The sequence below is a fragment of the Octodon degus genome, unplaced genomic scaffold (genome assembly GCF_000260255.1).
Source record: "Octodon degus isolate 3935 unplaced genomic scaffold, OctDeg1.0 scaffold00026, whole genome shotgun sequence".
Lineage (NCBI taxonomy): Eukaryota > Metazoa > Chordata > Mammalia > Rodentia > Octodontidae > Octodon > Octodon degus.
Window position 1 is genome coordinate 18908652 of NW_004524602.1, and position 21092 is coordinate 18929743.

The following is a 21092-nucleotide window of genomic DNA, read 5'->3' on the forward strand; positions in this document are numbered from 1 at the left end:
AGATTTGCCTTATCTTTTCCATACCTATCTCCATATTGTAGGATGTGTTACCAGTGTTCTTTGATACTGCAAGCATCTATCAATGTATATAAGTGAATTTTTCAGTGAGTTAAAAAACAGGGATTGGTGATGTAACTCAGTTTGTACAATCCTTGCTTACCATGTTTAAAGCCCTGGGTTCAATCCCCAGTACCACAAAACAATAAACAAAAGAAAAATCCCAGACCCAGCCTGGCAACAAATGCACTTTCTCAATGTATTTCTGCACACATTTAGAAAGAGCTAAGGCTGGCCAAATAGCTTAATGGATTAAAGCACCTGTAAGCAGACGCAGGGGCTGGGGGGTTCGATTCCTGGCCTGTCATGCCGACCCTGCCCATGGTACGTGTTGAGATGGGGATTTAGACTGGGCGTGGTGACATGCACCTGTAATCCCAGCTCTTGGGAGACTATAAACAGGGGAATCACTATGAGTTCGATCTATGAGTGAGACCCTGAAGACCCTGTGGACCCTTCCCTAAAAATACAAAACAAAAACAAAAACAAAAACAAAACAAAACAAAAAAAAAACTGGCAAAAAAGCTGACAGAATTAGCCTTAAAAATTGAAGTCATTAAGGTCCTTGCAAATAGTTAACAAAGTATTAGTAATGGGAAGCATTTTTATAAGACACAGTTGATTAAAACTTTGCTATAACTGGTGCTAAGACCTTAGTGAAGTTTCTTGTTTGAAAAATTTAGACTCAACATTACCATATCATTGGTTTCTCAAAATATTAAGGTGTAGTTTAATTTTATGTACATGAAAGGTGAAGCAAAAAATTGTGAAGTAGGTGTTAGGTAGCCAGTCTCCAAAAAAGAATGGATCATATTCTGAAGGATTCAGTTAACTGGAAATTCTCCTTCCACAGAGAAACTGTATTAAACATGTACATGAAATTTATATTGGACTTAGTAGCTGCAGTAGTTTTTTTTTTTTTTTTAATCTAGTTATTGTATGGCTTACTCTGAGCCATAGAAGCAAGACTTTTTGGAGCCATAAAAGCCTGATTATATATCTTGGGGGCATTTCCTGCTTCTCTGGAATATGAGTTAATCTTTCACAAAATTGTGTGCCTTATCACCAAATCCTGAAGCATTTGCTATAGATATCTATATGATCACTTAATGGAAATATAAAAGTCCTATAGGTTGAGTAAATGTAATTCTTAAAATGTTTTTTATAATGTTGTTACTGGTAGACCCTTAAGGTTAAACAAGAAGTAGCATGTACTTATCTATGGCATAAGTATTATGCCATACCTGATTGTAGTTTAGGGACAAGCTAATATATAGATAAGATGTCACAATTAGGAGAATGTAGTTCAACGGGGGATTCATTAAGAATTTCCTGGGAAAATAATTCATATATTTGTGTACTAACCTCCAAAGTTAAAAGTACACTAATTCAGTCCAAGTAATTTGAAAGGAGAAATATAAGAAAACTTGGCTTTAATTAGTTTAACAATAAAGATAATGTGAAGATTGAATTAGCCATGTATTCCCATATTTTAGGTTTCCAGTGTCTTAAGTTTTGGCTTTTCTTCATAACTTTAAGTTTTTAAAAAGCTTGCTTGTTTTGTAAAATTTGTGTTGTTGTGTGTTCATGGGAATCCACATATCATACATATTCTTGTTTCAAATAAAACAATTCATTTGGGCATTTTATTTTTTTATTTACGGTACTAGGGATTGAATTTAGGACCTTGTGTTTGCCAGACAAGTGCTTATTCCACTGAGCTATCTCCCCAGCTCTGGGCATTTTAAAAATAGTGTTTATTATACCACTATTTTAAAAAAAGACTTATTTATCTTTGTTTTTCCGTGGAATTAACATGACACCTTTCATACAGAAAACCATGAAAAAAATTTTTTTAATGTATTTAGTACAGGTTCTACAGGGTCTCACCACACGATAAGACTTGTGATTCTCCTGTTTTCAACTTCTCAAGTGCTGGGATTACAGGTGCACGCTACCACACCCAGTCTCAGTCACCCTTTTAGTGTGCCCAGAGTATGGGGCCGGCATGGCATGAAGGTGAATTGTTAGATTTTGACTTAATTAATATATGATAGAATATATCCAACTAATTTTCTGGTTTTTTTTTTTTTGTTGTTGTTGTTGTTGAATTACTTGGAAAAACAAAAACCTAGACCTAGAAGCTAGAAGGAGGGCTGAGGCAGAAGAATCACAAATTTAAGCCCAGATTGGTCAAGTTAGTATTAGTGAGACCCTGTGTCAAAGTTAAAAAAATAAAAAAAGGACTGGACAGATAGCTAAATTTAAAGGCCTTGGATTCAATCTACAGTATCCCGAGTACACATTCAAAACTAGAAAAAGAATGAATTAAAATATATTTAAAATGATCTTTTTTTCACAGAAACAATTGTATCTGAAATGTGAAGAACAGGTAACATTTAAAGACTAATATCACTTAATGCTTGAAAAGTTAGATTTGCTAAAATTTTAGGTTATTGCTTACTTTTGTAATTTTTTTTTTTTTTTTTTAGAAATGATTTCACTCTATGGTTCAGGCTGGCCTTGAACTCCTGGTAGCCCAGGCTGCCTTGAATTTTCAGTGGTCCTCCTGACTCAAACTCAGTGCTGAGATTACAGGTATGTGCCATCAGTCCTGGCTCAAAAGGATATTTTTTTTTTCAAAAGGATATTTTTAAAAAAATATTTTTAATTTAGTAATTTATCAGATTTTCTTAAGTAGTAAATGCTTGATGCAACCCATTTTATTTATTAAATTTGTGTTTATTCAGGAATGAATGTAGTTATGGAAGTGAATGTAAGTTATATAAAATGACTTCTATGTGTCAAATATATTCAACTTAAAAATTGACCTTTTTAGAGGCAGAAGAAGTAATATATGTGTGTATAGATATATATAATTGATTTCATGAACTCTGTAATGATAGATATCTTCATTTTATAGGAGGGAAAACTGAGGCATAACTTGCTCCCTTGTCTGGAGTCATATGGTAAGATTAAAGATCAGAATTTCATCCCAAGTATTTCTTTTTTCTTTTCTTTTTTTTTTTTGGTATTTTGTCCCTTCCCCCCAAAATAATTATTTCTAAAAAATTATAAAGGTATTATGGGTCTTTACATTTTTTTCCCCTTAAGTGTATATTCTATATCTTTAACAGTGGCAGAGCCCTGTTAAAAAGAATGAGCAAGGTGTCTAGATATTCTTCATTTGCTAGGGCTGCCTTAACAATATAACAGATGGGTGTTTTACACAATGGAAACTTGGTTTTGCACAATCTTAAGAAGGCAGAGATTAATTTATTTTCAGGATCAGTTTCTTCCCAGGGGGGTAAGGAGAGGGCTCCAGGCTTCTCTGGCTTGTAGATGGCCTCGCTCCTCAGTCTTCACATGGTCTTCCCTCCTTGCAGCTTTTCCTGGTCTCTCTGTCTATTAGGGATGCCAGTCGCTGCATTAGGCCACAATCTAGCAGCCAGATTTTAATTATTTCTATAGACTGTATCTAAATCAGTCACAATAAATGTTAGTGAGAATTAGGACTTCAACACAGCAATTTTGGGGAAGCATAGTATAGATTGTAATATACTTTATGTGGGTTCTCCTAGTTTGTAGAGATTTGCTGCAGGCTTACTGCCTTTCTAGTATATTGGGAAATGTGAGCTCAGTTTGGTTGAGGACTTACAAAATTAAGATACAAGAAAACTGGTAGGCAGGTTGAGCTCATTAATGTTAAATTAAGTTTTTAATTGCATAATGCAGTCATTGTAGTTCAGAATTGCAAGTAAAACTGTAATGCTTTCTATAAGGTTTAGGTAGGAGTAGAGGATTTATATTTTCTTTAGTATCTGCTGGTTTGGTTTGGTTTGGTTTGTTGACATAGTTCAGGCTGGTCTTGAACTCAAAATGTCCTGGGTGGCCTTGAAGTCACAGCCAGTCCCCCTGCCTCAGCCTCCAGCTGGGATTAAAGATGTATGTCACCACACCCAGTTATGAATATCTGCTTGAAGTTGGATACTACATGTGGCATTCTGTTGAATCTGCATAACAGTTCTATTAGGCAAATATTGTAGGTAGGTTCAACTAATTTTTCTGCTCACACAGTTAGGAACAGTACATATAGTAAAGATTTGAGCTGAGTCCATGCTCTAGACAGACTGGTGAAGATTGTAAAGGTGAGAAAGAAGGCTCTGCTAGGTAGAAGTATAAACAAACAGTAGCTTTGACATGCACAAAGAGTGATATTTCAAGTATTATATTTAAAATCTAAAAATACTAAACTTTGAATTGTAATTAAAAATTAGTACTTTTAGTGATCTGACTTGAATTCTTTTCTAATTTGTAAAACGGTACAGTTTAGAAAAGGAATGGATCACGAGGTAGGCTTGGTGGCATTCCTCAGATTGCCAGTAGGCCAGCCTGGGCTACATGAGGTCAAGGCCTACCTGAAGTGCAAACCCTGTCTCACAGAAAAAAACAAAAAACAAAACAAAACAAAACAAAACAAAAAAAAACCCCAAAATAACCTAAAACAAAGAAAACAGCAGAAATGGATCAATTCATAGTATTGATGACATTAGGTAAAATAGGAAGGTTTTTTTTTTTAATAGAGAGTAGACTATAATATTTAAATATTAGGTTAGGAGATAATTTATGATGTATAGAAAGAATTTTTACAAAATTATGAAAGACTCGTGGTACAGGTGGAACAGTGGGGGCTGAGGAAGTCACTCCACTCTACCCATTTGAGCTTGGCTGCACCGCAGGACCATTCTGTATAACTCTAGCCCTAAGCACACGCCTTCTTTCTCACCCTCAAGCCCAAAAGCCTGGTTTGCCTGCATGGTGTGCTGTGTGACTTTTCTACTGTAGGACCATTTCCCTGCTCCCAATCACTAATAGATGTGGCTGCTTTTGTTTTACCATTAGTGTATACTTTGTGAATTTTTGCTTGTCCTGCGCAAGAGCTTGGTATCTGTCTTATCTACCATATGGTAATGTCTTAGTTACTTTCTTGTTGCTGGGACAAAATATCCAACACCTACAAGCTAAGGGAGGAAAGGTTTGTGGAGGTCTCAGTCGATAGGTTACTGCTTCCAAGCCAAGGTGGCATGGCAAAGAAGACACAGTCCCTGGTGTGGCAGGTAAGAGGTGCCCATCTTCCTTCTGCTGTCCCTTTCTAGTCTGTCCAGGACACAAGCCTGTTGGTGCCACCCAAAGCTAGGGTGGGTCTTCTGCTTCAGTAAGTCTACCATCTGCAGACAGTTAGCTAAACTGATCAATGGGGTAATATAGTATCTCCCACCCACAATCCAGTCACTGTCCAAAGTCCTACCTATGAGCAGCAGGAAGCTTTGGGGGACGTCTAAATAGAAGCTTTAACACACTGGCACCTCATTTATTGAAATGGTTCTTTTGTATGTTATTTCAAAGCATTATTTCTGATAGCATATTTTAAGATTATGGTAGAATAGTATCCTAATTTTGAGTCAAGAGTAGAATTGGTCATACTTAGGTTATTATAACAAAAAATTGCCTTTAAAAATGATGAGTTAAAGATATTGTCTAAGCGAGAACCCTGGACATTTTATTTCTCTTCTCGTCTAACTTACTTCACATGCCAGTTCACTACATTTAGTTTCGACACCCTGCACTATTTCTTTTCTTAGAGACACTCTCTCTAAAGTACCCTTATGTGATCCCATTTCTGCTGGTTGTTCTCTAGGCCTACTGAAGTTATACTGTCTTGTTTTGTTTTGTGGTACTAGGGATTGAGCTTGGGACTTTGCTCATGCCAGGCAGGCACTTATGCTGCTGAGCTGTCTCCCCAGCTCTGTACTGTCTTGGGACTTCATATTATATATCTTGTGGGGTTTTTTTCATTAATTTTTATGTTTTGATAGGTTCTATAGCAGCTTCCTAAGAAAGGATACGTATGAGATGTGCATTGTGTGATATTGTTGATCTTTTTTTTTTCTTTATACCTGATAAAAAATTTGGCTGGGTTTCTTTTCTTTTTTCTTTCTTTTCTTTTTTTTTTTTTTTTTTGTGTGTGTGTGTGTGTGTGTGGTACTGGGGATTGAACTGAGGACCCTGCACTTGCCAGGCAAACACTTATTCTACTGAGCTATCTCCCTGGCCCTTGACTGGGTTTCTTAATTACTTTTTGTGTTGCTGAGATAAAACCTAGACCTGAGGGTAAGGAAGGAAGAGTATATTTTGACTCACAGTTTGTAGAGGTTCCATTTTATAGTTGGCTTTCTCTAAGGCAGGGTGGATGGCTGAGGGGCATTGCAGAGGAGTTCATGGCAGGCAGAAGGCAGCAAAGCAGTGAATTAGTAAAGCAGCAACAGCAGCAGCCTGCTTCTCCCTTTTATCCCTTCTAGGCCACCAACCCTTTTTTTGGCGCCACCCACACCCAGAGTGGGCTTTCCATTATCTACATGCAGAACTGTTCCAAATTAGTCTGTCTGCTACTTTAATAACCACACACCCTTACAGCAGCCCCACCCATGACCGCATGAGGCTCTACTGGACATCTAGACACAGCCATAACACTGGGTACAAATTATAGGTTGAAGATTAGTACTGATAAGCTTTCAATGTTCTTTTTTTTTTTTTTTTTTTTAACTGTCTTATAGTTTCTATTCTTTTGATTTTTTTATATATGATGTGTTTCTGCTCCTGCTTTGGTCCATTGTATTTTAGTATATTATTTTTATTTCCATTGTTCTAAAATTGTGGCGTATGTATTGCTGTAACTTTGAAAATTGTAATTATTATGTTGTGCTAGTGGCCTCTTTCAACTTAGAGATAGATACATTCTAGCTAGGAAATTTTCTTACATTATTTCTTGGATAATGTACCTTAACCTTTTTCTTCTATTCTTTTGTAAATTTGTTGAATGTTGTACTTTTGAAATTTTCTAACAATTTATCTTCTCTTTTTCGTTTATATATTTCTTTTTTAGTCTCAGTTTTTAGGACTTTTACTCAGCTTAGCACTTGATTTTTCTAAAACTGAATTTAAAAGTTTTGGCTATCTTATTTTGGACCTTGCATTTTTTTTCTCTACATTACTTTTTATATTCATTTTTGTCTTACATCCTAAATACATTAATTTTCTGGTTTTTGCCTGTGTATTTTTTTCCTTTACAATACCTGTATCTGTTACTTTTTTTTTTTTTTTTTTAAGTATTTTAGATACGAGGTTTTTCTAAAGTTCCTTCTGCTTATATCCATCCATATTTAAGAGTTAAGTACTAACATGCTCCGTAGGAGTTCTGTATGCTGTATCAGAATTTTTAAGATGTGATACCTTCTGTATATATTGTTTGATCATTTTGTTCAGGTGAGAAATACGTAACTTGCCCAACGGATAACCCTTACTCACTTCTTGTATTTTGGTCTAGCATCTCAATCTTGTTTTAGTGTGTATCTGGCATTCCTGAATCCAGTTCACTAATTCTAATTTGTTTCCCATCTGTTCATTCTTAGTCGGCCTGCCTTTTGCTAAGGCCTTTTCTAAAGATAATAGTTAAGCATAATCTTTTTTGTAGAGATAATCATATTGTCAATGTGTGAAACTCACTTTGATTAGATTGAGTGTTCTCAAATTTTCTATCCATTGTAAATAATTACTGTCATCCATTATCTGTGTGTGTGTATCTTCTCTATCAGTTTGTCCCCCCAACCACCTCTCACCATCTATTTATCTAAATTTTTGCCAGCTTATATCTTGATAGGGCCTTAGTTTCTTACTGCTGCTACCATGACCTGTAAATATAAATTCAAAAATTGGTATTAGGAGTCCAGGCATGTTGGCACGTGCCTGTAATCCCAGTGCTGGGGTGGCTGAAAACAGGAGGATCACTATGAGTTTGAGCTGTGTTAGTGAGACCTTGCACAAAATACAAAAAAAAAAAAAAAATTGGCATTAGGATTATTGAAGTAGGTTTTCAATATCATACTGTGATTACAAAAATGTTTTTGCTTTACTTTTGGAAACTGCTTCTTTCTCTTTGAAAATTAGATAATTTAAAGATGGCAGAGCTCTTTATGGAATGTGAAGAAGAAGAGCTGGAGCCATGGCAGAAGAAAGTGAAAGAGGTTGATGAGGAGGATGATGACGATGAACCCATCTTTGTTGGGGAGATAGCAAGTTCAAAGCCTGCGATTTCAAGTGAGTACTTACTGTGTGGGAAGCCAGGCTTCATAGAGCATCCTTTCTTGGGGGAAACCTGTGAGCGGCTCCATGAACTTGGCGTCCTTATTCAAGGAGTTAGGGACAAGAGGCTGGGAGAGTCCGGACCGGGATTTGAGTAGGGACCTGGGGAGGACTTGAGGTTAGGTACCAGATGTGCACAGAGAAAAGTAGACGTAGACTAGTAAGGAGACTTAGACTGGTGACACTGGAAATTTTCTGATATTAGAAAATAAAACTTTTATATAGTGGAGTAACCTGTTTATCTTTTTCATTTTTCTTTTTTTCTCACTTAAACACAAGTAGATGAAAGGATTTAGATGGTTTGGCTTAAAATTTTGGAATATATTACATAAGTTTGTGTTAGGCTCAGATGTTCTCACACCTGCACCTCAAGGTACTGTCACCCACACAAATATGTCTACAAAATGTATAGGCAGTGAAAGATGACACCATCTCTGACGCATGTACTAACGGCCTGTAGCCTCTAACCATGTCAGTCTTTTAGCAACTCATATTTCTGTTCATGAAAGAGAAGGCGTTGCCTACAGTTTCTGTACTTTGATGATGTAGCAGTAAGCACAAGTAAATGTTTTTGATTTTCTAATAAAACAGCCTGTTATAGATCACTAGCTTTCAGTTAATTTGCCTTGACATTGTTACATTGTTAAAGCAAAGATGTTGATATTTGTTAATATGCTCACTCAAAACTAAAATCTAGAGGGAAAGTGTACAAACTTGAAGAAGGAAGAAAAAATAAATTCTTAGTTATGTTATGTTGTGTTACTTTATTTGGTACTGGGAATTGAACTCAGGACCTTACGCTTGACAGGCAGGAACTTATGCCACTGAGCTATCTCCCCAGCTCTTGCATTTTATTTTAAGCCAGGAGAATTTATGAAAGAATGTTATATACCTAAGATATTAATGTATTTTTATTTATTATTGGTCGTGCTTCAAAGTATGAGACTAAAATTTCTAAAAATTTTAGCCTTGTTTTTGATCCTTTTACTCATAAGCTTGGAATGACATTTTTATTCATTTTTATCACTGGGGGAGTATTTTATCCAATTGAATTTTCAGTAGCATTTCCATTGGCAGATTGTTAGTTTCATGGCATGTTAAGTGAACATCTCTTAGATTATAAAATGAATTTGGCATGATGACACACAGGTTGGTGATTGTGGAGCCTAAGATTCTGTTCTTGTAATTATTGTTTCCGAGTTACTGATTAATTTACCTTATGTCAGAGAGGTGCAGACTTGTTATTCAACATCCCTTACTGAAAATATGTGTTAGGACTCAAGTTAAATTTATACTGGTTGCAGATGACTATTAACAGCATTCAACTAGAACAGTACACATTAGTTCTAAAATAATTCTATCAGAATGAAACTGACCTCTAGTAAGATTTCTTTTCTGAACTAAAATAATGCAAAATTTCAATTATTTTCTTGTTGTTTTATGTGGAACCCATAACATGTTTTAACATAAGGAATATGAGTTACATGTGCATACAGAATTGCCAGAAAAGAGGGTAAAAACTTGTAGTTTCCCAGCAGTATAATCACGAAAAGTGTTATAGCAGTAGTTCTTTGATGTATACGGAGTTTGAATCAATATCTAACCTTGAATTTCTGGATGAAAACTGACAAGTTGTTTGAGCATATTTTTCTCCAGTAAAACTTCCTAAGTACTTAGTTCTAGAAAACTACATTGACATTATCAGAAAGCAAGTGTACTTTTATGTGAACCTTTACTTTATAGATTTGGTGGGATCTAGTTCTTTTTTTTAAAAAAGTGTTTTTTTTTATTAGTACATGTTTGTAGTACATAATTTATATTCATTATGGGGCATTGCATGTGGGATCTAGTTCTATTCTGCTATGAAGGAAAAAAATTTAGAGTTTGGAGATTTTTTTGTTTTTTCATTTTTGCCACTTTTAAGCTTTTTTTTTTTCCCCCTCATTTTTCTGATTTTAGTTGCTTACTAAGAAAGCCAGAGAAAATAGAGGTCACATATGTGCAAGAGTGAAAACATAAAGTTGATACTCAAAATTATGTCAGGCTTAGATTGACTTCTGTTGTAATTGTAGATCTGAAATTTTTTATAAGATACTCTAGTAAACTGTGAGTTCAATTTAATTCTTAACTATGATAGTTTCCCTTTCAGAATGCAAAAGTAATGATAGATTAATGGGGTTTTCCAAAATGAAACTTGATATTTAGATGCATGAATGGAATGAATATGGCAGTTCAATAAGGCTATGATTTTGAGTGATAGGAACCCGAGTGAGTATATGTATGAACCTGCTACCATTCAAGGAAAGCTTGAATTATAGCTTGTATATAAATAAATATACGTTTGAAAATTTTTTACTGATACACAGACTCTGTCATATAGATTGTTTTGATGTTTCAAACTGATCATTTTTTTCTGGCTTTGGCTTTTGCATTAGAATGAGAAAAACTGCTTATTGTATGAAATACTTAAGGCTAATGTTTCTTTTGTTTTCTTATGTAAAGATAAAATTTATTCTTAAATAGGTATTTGTTTTTAATTCCTTTGGTATATATTTCATTCAAAACCTGAATTCTAATATATGTTTATATGTATGTAATTTTTTATAGATATTTTGAATAGAGTTAACCCTGGCTTGTATTCAAGGGGAATAAAGAATGGCGCACTGAGTCGAGGTACCATATTATTGTACTACTTTGATTTTAAAATGAAGTATTTTGACAAAGTTGGTTATATAGAAGCATATTCAATATATTGTATAATTTTAAAATACAGGTATTACGGCTGCTTTCAAGCCTACAAGTCAGCACTACACGAACTCAGCATCAAATCCAGTGTCTGCCTCGCCAGTAAATTTTCATCCTGAATCTAGATCTTCAAATAGCTCTGTTATTGTTCAGCCTTTTTCTAAACCTGTAAGTGTTTTTGAACCTATAGTCAGCTTAGAGATATATAGGCTATTATTTATCAATATGGACAATACGTAGTTAAAATTTCAGATTGTCTCATCAACAGCTTTGTGATAGCTCAGCTAGTATCCAAAGAAATTTACTGCAGATCTTGGCCTTGTGGCACATACCTGTAATCCCAGCACTCAGGAGGATCATGAGTTTAAGCCCAAGTTAGAGAAACCTTGTCTCAAAAAATGAAGAAAGGACTGGGAATGTAGCACAGTGTAAAGGAACCGATTTCAATCCCTAGTACTTCCCCCCAAACCCCACACAAAACAAAGAAAGTAATAACTGCAGGACTTAAGTACCCAACCTGTGGGGCTAGTGAGATAGCTCAGCAGCACAACTCCTACCTGGCAAGTGTGAGGTCCTGAGTTCAATTCCTGATACCCCAAAACAAAAAAGTATCCAACCTGTTAACATATTAGGAAATATGCTAAAATTGAATAGATACTGTACTGAAAACTGTGCTGTCAAAACTTGAATAAAAAGGCCAGGAATATAGCTCAGTGGCACAGTGCCTGTCTGACAAGCACAAGGTCTTGAGTTTGATTGTTGGTACCAAATTACAAAAAAAAAAAGGATTATCAGTGACTATTACATAAAAGCAAAGTGTGTAAAATTGCTAACTCAGCCAAGTGTTTTTCAATTTTATTTATTTATTTTTGGATACAGGGACTTACTATATAGATTAGCCTGCCCTTGAACTCACTATGAAGCCAAGGCTGACCTTGAACTTGACCTTCCAAGTGCTGGTATTACAGCTGTACATTACACATCTGGATCTGGCTAGGTATACTTAATTGGGAAAATTATTGAGAGGTAGTCATGACTTATTTTAAAAATACATCTTCATAACCTAGCTTAAAAAACATTAATGAAAAGTAAGGAATAATGGCAATAATTATCATTTATTATGCTAAATGCTATATATAAATAATCTCCTTTAATTCTCAAACATCCCTATGAAGTAGATACTATTATTTCCATTTTATAATTGAAGAAAGTTATAGAGGTTAAATGATTTTCTTAAGATAGCTTGCAGATGTTGGATCTAGGATTTCAAACTAAACTAAACCAGAGTTTAGAGGAATATAAATGTGTACTTACAAATGTTGTGTATGAATGTATATGTTTTAAAAATAAAGCTTTCTGGGGGCTGGGGAGATAGCTCAGTGGAATAAGCGCTTCCCTGGCAAGCGCAAGGACCTGAGTTCAATCCCTGGTTCCACCAAAAAACAAACAAACAAATAAATAAATAAAGCTTTCCTTAGTTAAGAATTTCTCAAGGGGTGGGCTACACCACTGGGGCTCCCAGACTTCCTGGGGTTTGGGAATCAGCACTATTGTCATTGGAATCAATCTGCCTTTCTCTGTGTGGACGTTTACATTGATGATACAGAACAGTGGTAAGGGAGCTGCTGGTGTCTTGCTGTGAATCAGATGGTGGCACCAAGTGATAGCTTTTATTAGTCATCAGCTGTGTGTGCTTATAGTTAAAAATGTTCAACTATGCTCACTTCCATGAAGTTTTAAAATACATTAAACATCAATTCATGTTGCTAATGTTGTTAACTGTACTGTTGAGTAAGTCTTCAATATTTTATGTGATGAAGTGGGTAGTATATATAAGACCCTTCTGTCATAATTGTGATCAATTTTTGGAAGAAAAGCACTTCTTTGATTCAATTTGTGAGCTAAACTACCTGCTTGTAAAAAACAAAAACAAAACAAGAGAACAACCCACACCAAGTTTGCTTGATTGACACACCATGATTTATTTCTTTATGTCAGTACTAACACAAACATACATGACTCTAAAAAATACACACTTATTGTCTCACAATCTTACATTTTCTGTGGTCAAGTGTCACCATGGTTGGCTTTATTTTCTTCTTTAACATCACAGGCTACATACAAGATGCGGTCTCTTAAGTTATGCTGTCATCTGAAGTTCTGTGGGGAAATATCTGCTTCTGAGCTTTCGTGGCTTTTGGTAACATTCAAGCCTTTGGGGGTTGTCAGACTGAGAGTCCTACTATCTTGCGAGTTTTTTGCCTGCTGTTTGCCAAGTGGGTCTTCCCAACATGGCACCTTGTTTTCTCGGAGGTAGCAAGTGAGAATGTTTTACGAAAGTCATTATAATCTTATGTAACATAATTATGTGCACAAAATCATATATATCCTCTCACCTTTGCTGTATTCTGTTACTGAGAAGCTAGTCAGAAGTTCTACCTATAATCAAAGAAAGCTGTCACAAAGGGTATGACTACCAAGAGGTGGGGATGATAGTCTTTCTACCATACAGAGTTTTTTAGTCTTGAATATTTGGCAGACATTTCCTAAAAAGTGGACAGAATGCACCTGCCAATTCAAGAAAAACAACTGATAGTAGTTTTCTTACTAGTGATAAAATTTCTGTTTTCAAGGACAAAGTTAGACTTTTGGAAACTTAACTGTGATGCTGATTGCCACAGCTCGTCAATATTTTGACCCTGTTGGTGGTCACTGTACTTAAAAGTAAGACTTTTTGATACTGTGTCATGAACTCTGTGAACATTTCAAAGATCTGCATTATTCAGTGAAACCAGTATTTTCTAGTTGCTAGAAATGTATATGTTATAAAAGTGCAGATGGGTAAAGACTGGCCATTTTATAGGAACAAGGGTACAAAAAAAATCAGGAATATATTTTTAGAATCTACACTGTGACAGACCTTTAAAAAAATCCCAACTGTTGAGTTTTGGTATACTACCGAAGTGTAAAACTGCCTCTCTTCACAAATTTTTTTTTGTGTGTGTATGTGTTTGAAAGTCACTTTTTAAAAAAAAGTGTTTATGTTAATCTCTAATGGGTTTATTATTATTTAAATGAACTAGTAAATATTTCAAAATTTTCCTTTTAGCTTCTACTGTAGTATCAATAGATATAACTAACAACAAAATCTCTTGGGGTTCACTAATTTTTAAATGTGCAAAAGGGTCAACTTGAAGCAGGAGAGTTAGGTACCACTGGCTTTGAAAAATAGTAATACAATTTTAAAAAGTTTTATTAAAAAACTAGTAACAAAGTGAGCAGAGGAGTATCTTTGATCATGTGTGATTCCACAAAGCTATTATTTTCTAACATTTTGAAAATATAATGAATGTTCTTCCAGTGAGGTAGAAAGCTCAGAATGTAAAAATAGTTGGATAATAATTCAATTAAAATTAACTTAGGGGCTTCTCATGCTTATCGTATGTTGTTTGGCATTTAGGGGAAACTAAAAACTTGATTATTTATTTATTTATTTATTTATTTATTTATTTATTTATTTATTGTGGTACTGGGGATTGAACTCAGGACCCTGGGCTTGCCAGGCAAGCGCTTATTCTTCTGAGCTATCTCCCCATGCCCTAAAACTTGATTATTTAATGTTATTTGATATGTAAAAATCTTTCTAACATTAGACTTTTAGGGGAAAATAACAAAAGCAAGGAGTAGAATCTTTGGTATTATAAAAGTTAGACACTAGAACATTTTCTTACTCTTGTTTTGTTTTTTGGGTTTTTTGGGTGGGCATAGTTTTTAAATCAAAGCATTTTAATTGGAGTTTCCCAATCCTGTACTTCTTTTAGAAAAAGAACATTTTATTTGGTTGGTTTGGGTGGGGCCTGGTGAAGATAGTTTTTAAAAATTCCTGGTAATCTGTTGTATATAGTTAAGAATAACAAGAGTGGTAAGTATAGTGAGTCGAAAGTCTTACTTGAGGGATTTTTCTCCTGAGTTTTAGAAGCCACTGGCTTGAATAAATACAATTATTTTCCATTTTATGTCATGTTCTCTGTATTTTTTTATGGAATGTCTTTGTATTTTAACATTTCTTTCAAGTACATTGGGTTGGAATTTATTATTATTATTGCTTATAAAGTCAGTGTGATCTAGCCTGAGCACATGGGCTTTATAATTCCTAGATTCTAATTTTAGCTCCATCAATAAAGTTAAACAGTATTAACTTTATAATGCTTCTGTGAAGGAGCTACTTTAGAAACTGCAGTGCATATTTCTATATTTTTAAAGTACAAATATTTAAGAAAATATTTACCTTGAACTAAGATTGTGTTTTGTTGCAGTTAAGTCATATGGTATTATTATTTATTTGGGTTTTTTGAGACAGGGTTATACTATATAATTTAGGCTGGCCTTGAACTTATTACATAGCCCATACTGATCTCAAACTTACAGTGATCCTCCTCCCTCAGCCTCCCAAGCTCTGAGATTATAGGCATGTATCACTGTGCCTGGCTGGATCTTATGTCATTCCTGATCTTTTTTTTCATCCTACACATTGAATCTCAAATGCTCACATCTTGTTATAACTTCTTAATAATTTTTTATCAATAGAAAAGTAACATCAAAATTCTTAAAACTTGATTATCCCTAATTTATGAGCATAAAAGAAAACCCTTATGTTATTATAAAATAATATATATTTTGGGGAAAATTTAGAAACAGGCATGTATCAATCAGGATCATACTGTAAATACTAATACATATTTCTCTTTTCACTGAACATTCTACTCAGAACATGTCATTGGATATTTCTGTGGGTTTTGGGTTTTGGTTTTTTTAATGTATTTGGTTGTTGGCAGGGTCTCACTACACAGCTCAGACTCATGGTGATCCTCCTGTTTTCAACCTCCCCAGAGCTGGTATTACAGGGGTGCGCCACTATGCCCAGACTCTGGCTGGCTCAGCCCGCCCAGGGGTGAGACTGGCATGGCACCACACCAGGGTCTCTGCGCTTGCCTAAGCTTTCTAAGCAAGTGCTTACCTCCTTAGCTATCTCACCGGCCCCATTGGATATTTCTAAAACAAAAAAGCCTGATTTTTAAAATAAATTTGTTTGTTTTTGAGACAGTCTTGCTATATAGTTCAGGTTGCTCTGAACTCACTGTGGATCTGAGGCTGACCTCAAACTCAGGGAAGTTTTTCTGCTTCAGAGATACGTACTACCATGCCCCGTTGAAAACTTGTTATTAGTAGTTGTGTGACATTGTGCTTATCCCTCTCTGTACTGTATGTGTAGGTTACAGTTTTTTGCTTTTATGAATCATTTTCCACTAAACTTTCATTTTTACCACGAATATTAATAATAGAATAATTGGATCAGAGTAAGCTTTTATTTATTTATTTTAAAGTCACTTTTCTTCTCTGTCATTTTATTTATTTTTATTTATTTATTTATTTATTTATTTATTTATTTATTTTTTTGTGGTATCAGGGATTGAACTCAGGACCTTGTGCTTGCCAAGCAAGCGCTTATTCTACTGAGTTATCTTCCCGGCTTTTAAAGACTTTGAAAGGTATTAAGGTATTTATGCAAACTGCCAAAAGTGTAACTTCTGCTTTGCCTGTAGTAAATATCATCACTACTTTTCTGTTTTTGTTTTTTGGACTGGATCCACATGTCATGCACACTGAATTTGAATATACTTTGTATGCCAGGCTGGCCTCCAACTCACCCTGTCAGCAAGCCTCAGCCTTCTAAATTCTGGATTTATAGGCCCACACCATTATGCTCAGCTATTGTTACTTCTTAATTTTATTGAATGTTTTATTTTTATTTTTTTTAATGTATTTAGTACAGGGCATATAGGGTTTACAGGGTCTCATTACGTAGATCAGACTCGTAATGATTCTCCTGTTTTCAGCCTCTCAAGCCCTGGGATTACAGGTGTGTGCCACTATACCCAGTCTCAGTCACCATCTCAATGTACCCCAGGGGTGGGACCGGTATGGCATGCAGTAGATCGAACCCCAGCTGCTGTACTCTGCCTAAGCAGGTGCTTTAATCTGCTGAGCTATCTGACTGGCTCTTCTTAATTTTAACTTTCTTCAAAGTAGTATTAGTCTTATGGAAAAATAGTATAGTGTTTCTGCATTCCTCTCACCCAGCTTCCTGTAAGCCACATGTCTTAGCACAACTAGGCAGTCACTAATTAGTCTGTAATCCTTATTAGAATTTTACCAGTTTTCCTTTTATCTTTCACAAGAGCCTATTCACCATCTTACTTTGCAGTTATTGTCAGTCTCCTTGCAATTTCTATAGTTATTATTTGACTTTCATGATCTTCACACTTTTAAGAGTAATGACTTCATTTTTTAGTAAATATTTTTAAAACAATGCCAGTTCAGTAAACATCACTATTGTTTTTATTTGCATTTTTTGTAAGTAGGAAAAGTGTTTGGTTTATATCTTTCATATTTTGTTTTTTAATTGTCTTATATTTTTTGGCTATTTTTCTCTTTAACCATTTTTTCTTTTTGACTTAAAAATTTTTAAAAACATTCTTGCTGTATATCATGATACATAAAGTAATTCAGAAGTCACTTTAAGAGTTTATTCTCCCCAAGAATGTGTTTTATAAGGAGTATTAGAGACTGTGTACATATATATTTAATAAATATTAACTATATATAACCAAATTAGTCAGGTTTTTCATAATTATACTAAATATGTGTATGCTTACTTACACCTTTATTATACTTTTTTACACTGTATTTGGTTTTTCTCAACCACTGCTTTGATTCATCTTACATTTTTATTGCTTTCTTGAGATGTTTTTGCTAGCCTGGACCACCTTTGTCCTGATGAAAGGGCTGAAAATGTCTAGACCAGTGCATCTCTCGGTGCGACCATTGAGACATCAAAGAGCCCAGCCCATTTGTTCCTTCTGACCCATAGCTTACAGAAATTTCTCCAGAAAAGAGATGGTTCTGAAATTCATATTGTGCTGTATTCACTAGTACTGATATACAATATCATAGATTGATTACTTGGCCTTGATATTTTAGATTTGTTGGCCTTGATATTTTACATGTGGGATTTTAATTGAATGGGTTTTTACTTTTTGTAGTCATGTCCATATATTCTCTATTGTTCTGTTTTGTTTATGCTCCCAAATTTTGCTGACTCCTGTGGTTGCAGAATTAAGAGACTGGAGAGACCTTGAGTGAAACAGGAGGATTTATTATAGGTCAACATGAATGTAGAGGACTTGTGTTCAGAGGGCTGAGCCCTGAACTGAGGAAGGGCTCTTGTTTTATACTTGTTGAGGGAGTTGATCTCTTTAAAGACATGAAACTTGTGGGTGGAGAAGCAGGTTTGCAGAAGGAGAAAGAAAACAGGCAGCTTGTCAAGCTCTGATAGCTTTGCAATTTAGCATATCTTGGTGACCCTGCTAGGGCATCACAGGATATTATGAGCACAGGAGGTTATAAAACTTCTGTACAGGGACAAAAGTTACTGATTTTATCAATATTAGAACAAAGGACAGCAGCTGCAGGGAGGGGTAAATCTAGAGGAAGATTTCTTAGGTTGGGGAAATTTTTTTTTTTTTTTCAAGTCCTGCCTAATTTACCCCTTTGATGCTTTCTATAAAGGAGTTTTAATCAGAGCATCATTATCATCTGTATTCACCCGGTTAGGGGTAGAGGAAGAATTTCAGCAAAAGGAAAAGAAATTTATGTTGTCATTGTTACTATGTTGATCTTTATGCTTCACTTGTGCATTGACTGGTCAGCTTCCAGGGTTACTAGGGTTGCTGTTTCTGGTGGTGGCTGGCTTTTGTTGTTGAATCAGCTGACTCAAGATGATCTGGATCCTATTGGTTGATCTACTTGTCTTGGGCGGCCAGTTTCAGCTGACTGGTGGAATCAAGGCACAGTTTTTGTAACTTTAACAGCAGTAGTAGATTAAGATTATATCATGTGGCCCAACCTATATGGGCCACAGGGAGGTTAGATTTTGAAGTCCCTGAGCTTGAAGGTGTTTATTTGGTCTATAGGGCTTATAGACACCCTTTCTTGTGTCTATCCATTGATATCTTGCATGGCTATTTTCAGAGCCTGTGTCTGTCTTCTCAGGGTAATTTCTTTCAGTTCCCACAGAGATCACCCATGATCTGACCTATGACTGGGGATGGCTGATAAGGGAATACCCAATGTGTTTATGGGGATGCATGCACCTGGAGGAGGACCACGGGCAGGCCTTTATCCCTTCTCAAGTGGTTTTTTTGGCAATATTTTTTGTTTGACTATCTAGTTCATGTGTTCCACTTTCCTGGAGCTCCTGGCTGGTAGGCTGAGTGTACCTCTTACTTTATTTTTAACATCCATGCGAATCCCAGGCCGTGAGTGCTAGTACGTTGTCTGACTGCGAGGTAAGAGGTAGTCCAAATCTTAAGATGATACCTCTTAATGGTGTTTTCGCCTCTTTTGTATAGATGGGAAAGACCTCAACCCATCCTGAGAAGGTATAGACAAGCACCAATAATTGCCAGTAGTTTCCTGCTCAGGGCAGTTCAGTGAAGTATGTAAGCAAGTTTTGTTGAAAAGTCTTATTTATTTATTTATTTATTTATTTATTTATTTGATACAGGGTTTTGCTACACAGCTCAGAATCATAACGACCCTTTTGTCTCAGTCTCTCTAGTACTGGGATTACAGGCACATGCCACCATGCTTGGTTTCAGTGGCCAGCACAGTGCACCTGGGATTTTGGGGCCAGCACACTATGTGGTATCAGAGATCGACCCTGGGTCCTTGTGCTTGCCAGGCAGGTGCTTAGACCACCGAGCTATCTCCCCAGCCCTAAAGCAACATTTTACAAGGGGTAGCTCCCAATCCTAACACCTAGGGATTGAGTGGGCCCTTTGTCTCAAATTGTTTTGAGCACAGGTTAGTCATTGTTCACTGTTAGCTTGAGTGATGGCAGTGAGCTTCAGTATATAGAACTTATGTCCTAGCAAACACCTCAAGCTCCACTTATCCCATGTGAGATCTTTGATGGCATTGTCTTATAAACCTGGTGGTAATCCTTTTAGGGATGGATGGTCTTCTGGCCAGTTCTCTGGTGAAAGATCAGAGAATTATTTATTTATTTTGTGGTACAGGCGATCAAACTCGGGACCTTCCACTTGCCAGGCAGGCACTTTGCCACTGAGCTGTTTCCCTGGATCTCATCTTGATACAATTTCTAGATCCCGGGCTGGGGAGATAGCACAGTAGAATAAGCGCAGGGTCCTGAGTTCAATCCCAGGTACTGCAAAAAAAAAAAAAAAAAAAAAAAAAAAAATCTGGATTCCTGGGCTGACTTTTTTTTACCTTTAATTTTTTATTTGGAGAGTAGTTTGGGGTTTCTGGGAGAGGAGGCTCTGGGATGAGGGCATGGCCATCACCCCTCTTTTGGGTTGGGGACTGTCATAGCAGCTTGTTTTGCTTCCCTGTCTTTTGGTTTTCTCTGGATTTTAATGTTCTAGTCTGTTGATATCCTCATCAGCGTATAACAAGCTACTTTCTTTGGGGCCCATGCACCCTCTAGGAGTTGTAAAAAATGGTTTTGGACTTTATTTTTGTTTCCAAGCAGTTAATAGCCCTCTTTCCTTATGTATAGCTCTGTGAACATGTAGCATAGTAAAGACATTTTGAATCAGTATAAATGTTAAGCTTTTTTGTTTTTTTCTAGAGAAAGAGCCCTTGTTAAAGCTGTTATTTCTGTCTTTGGGACTGAAGTTCCAGTAGGTAGAGACTGAGCTTTCATCACATATTCCAATGTCACCATTGGCATGCCTTGCCCGGAGGACCCCTTCTAGTACAGAGCTATTTGCATCTGTAACGTATCAACATCTGAGTCCTCCGGGGGTGATCTATGAGATCTCCTTGGCTAGAGAATAACTTCGTCTGTGGTAGCTGTGTTAAGAGTACTTACTGATTCTATAGAGTTTTGCAGAGAAGGACCTGATATTAGTTGTCTTTGGATTTGACAACTAGTAGTGCCTTTTCTGGTCTGTTAAGGCTGTAACTGTGATATTTGAATGGTCAGCTGTTGTTCCAAGGTCAGCTTG

General features: G+C 35.9%; 1 protein-coding gene across 3 annotated transcripts in view; it reads left to right on the forward strand.

Annotated features, from left to right (window-relative positions):
• The first annotated feature begins 1994 nt into the window (after positions 1-1994).
• The window catches only part of Znf280d (zinc finger protein 280D), a 92622-nt gene continuing 73524 nt past the window's right edge, over positions 1995-21092 (forward strand). For 2 of the 3 annotated variants that reach the window (XM_023712447.1, XM_004628876.2), the window contains exons 1-5: positions 2625-2655; positions 2981-3026; positions 8062-8211; positions 10864-10929; positions 11030-11169. In XM_023712447.1, coding sequence (XP_023568215.1) covers positions 8073-8211; positions 10864-10929; positions 11030-11169 — 345 coding nt within the window. In that variant the 5' untranslated portion in view covers positions 2625-2655; positions 2981-3026; positions 8062-8072. Of the gene's footprint in view, positions 2005-2624; positions 2656-2980; positions 3027-8061; positions 8212-10863; positions 10930-11029; positions 11170-21092 lie in introns of those variants that run through there. The other variant, XM_023712448.1, reaches the window with a different exon arrangement.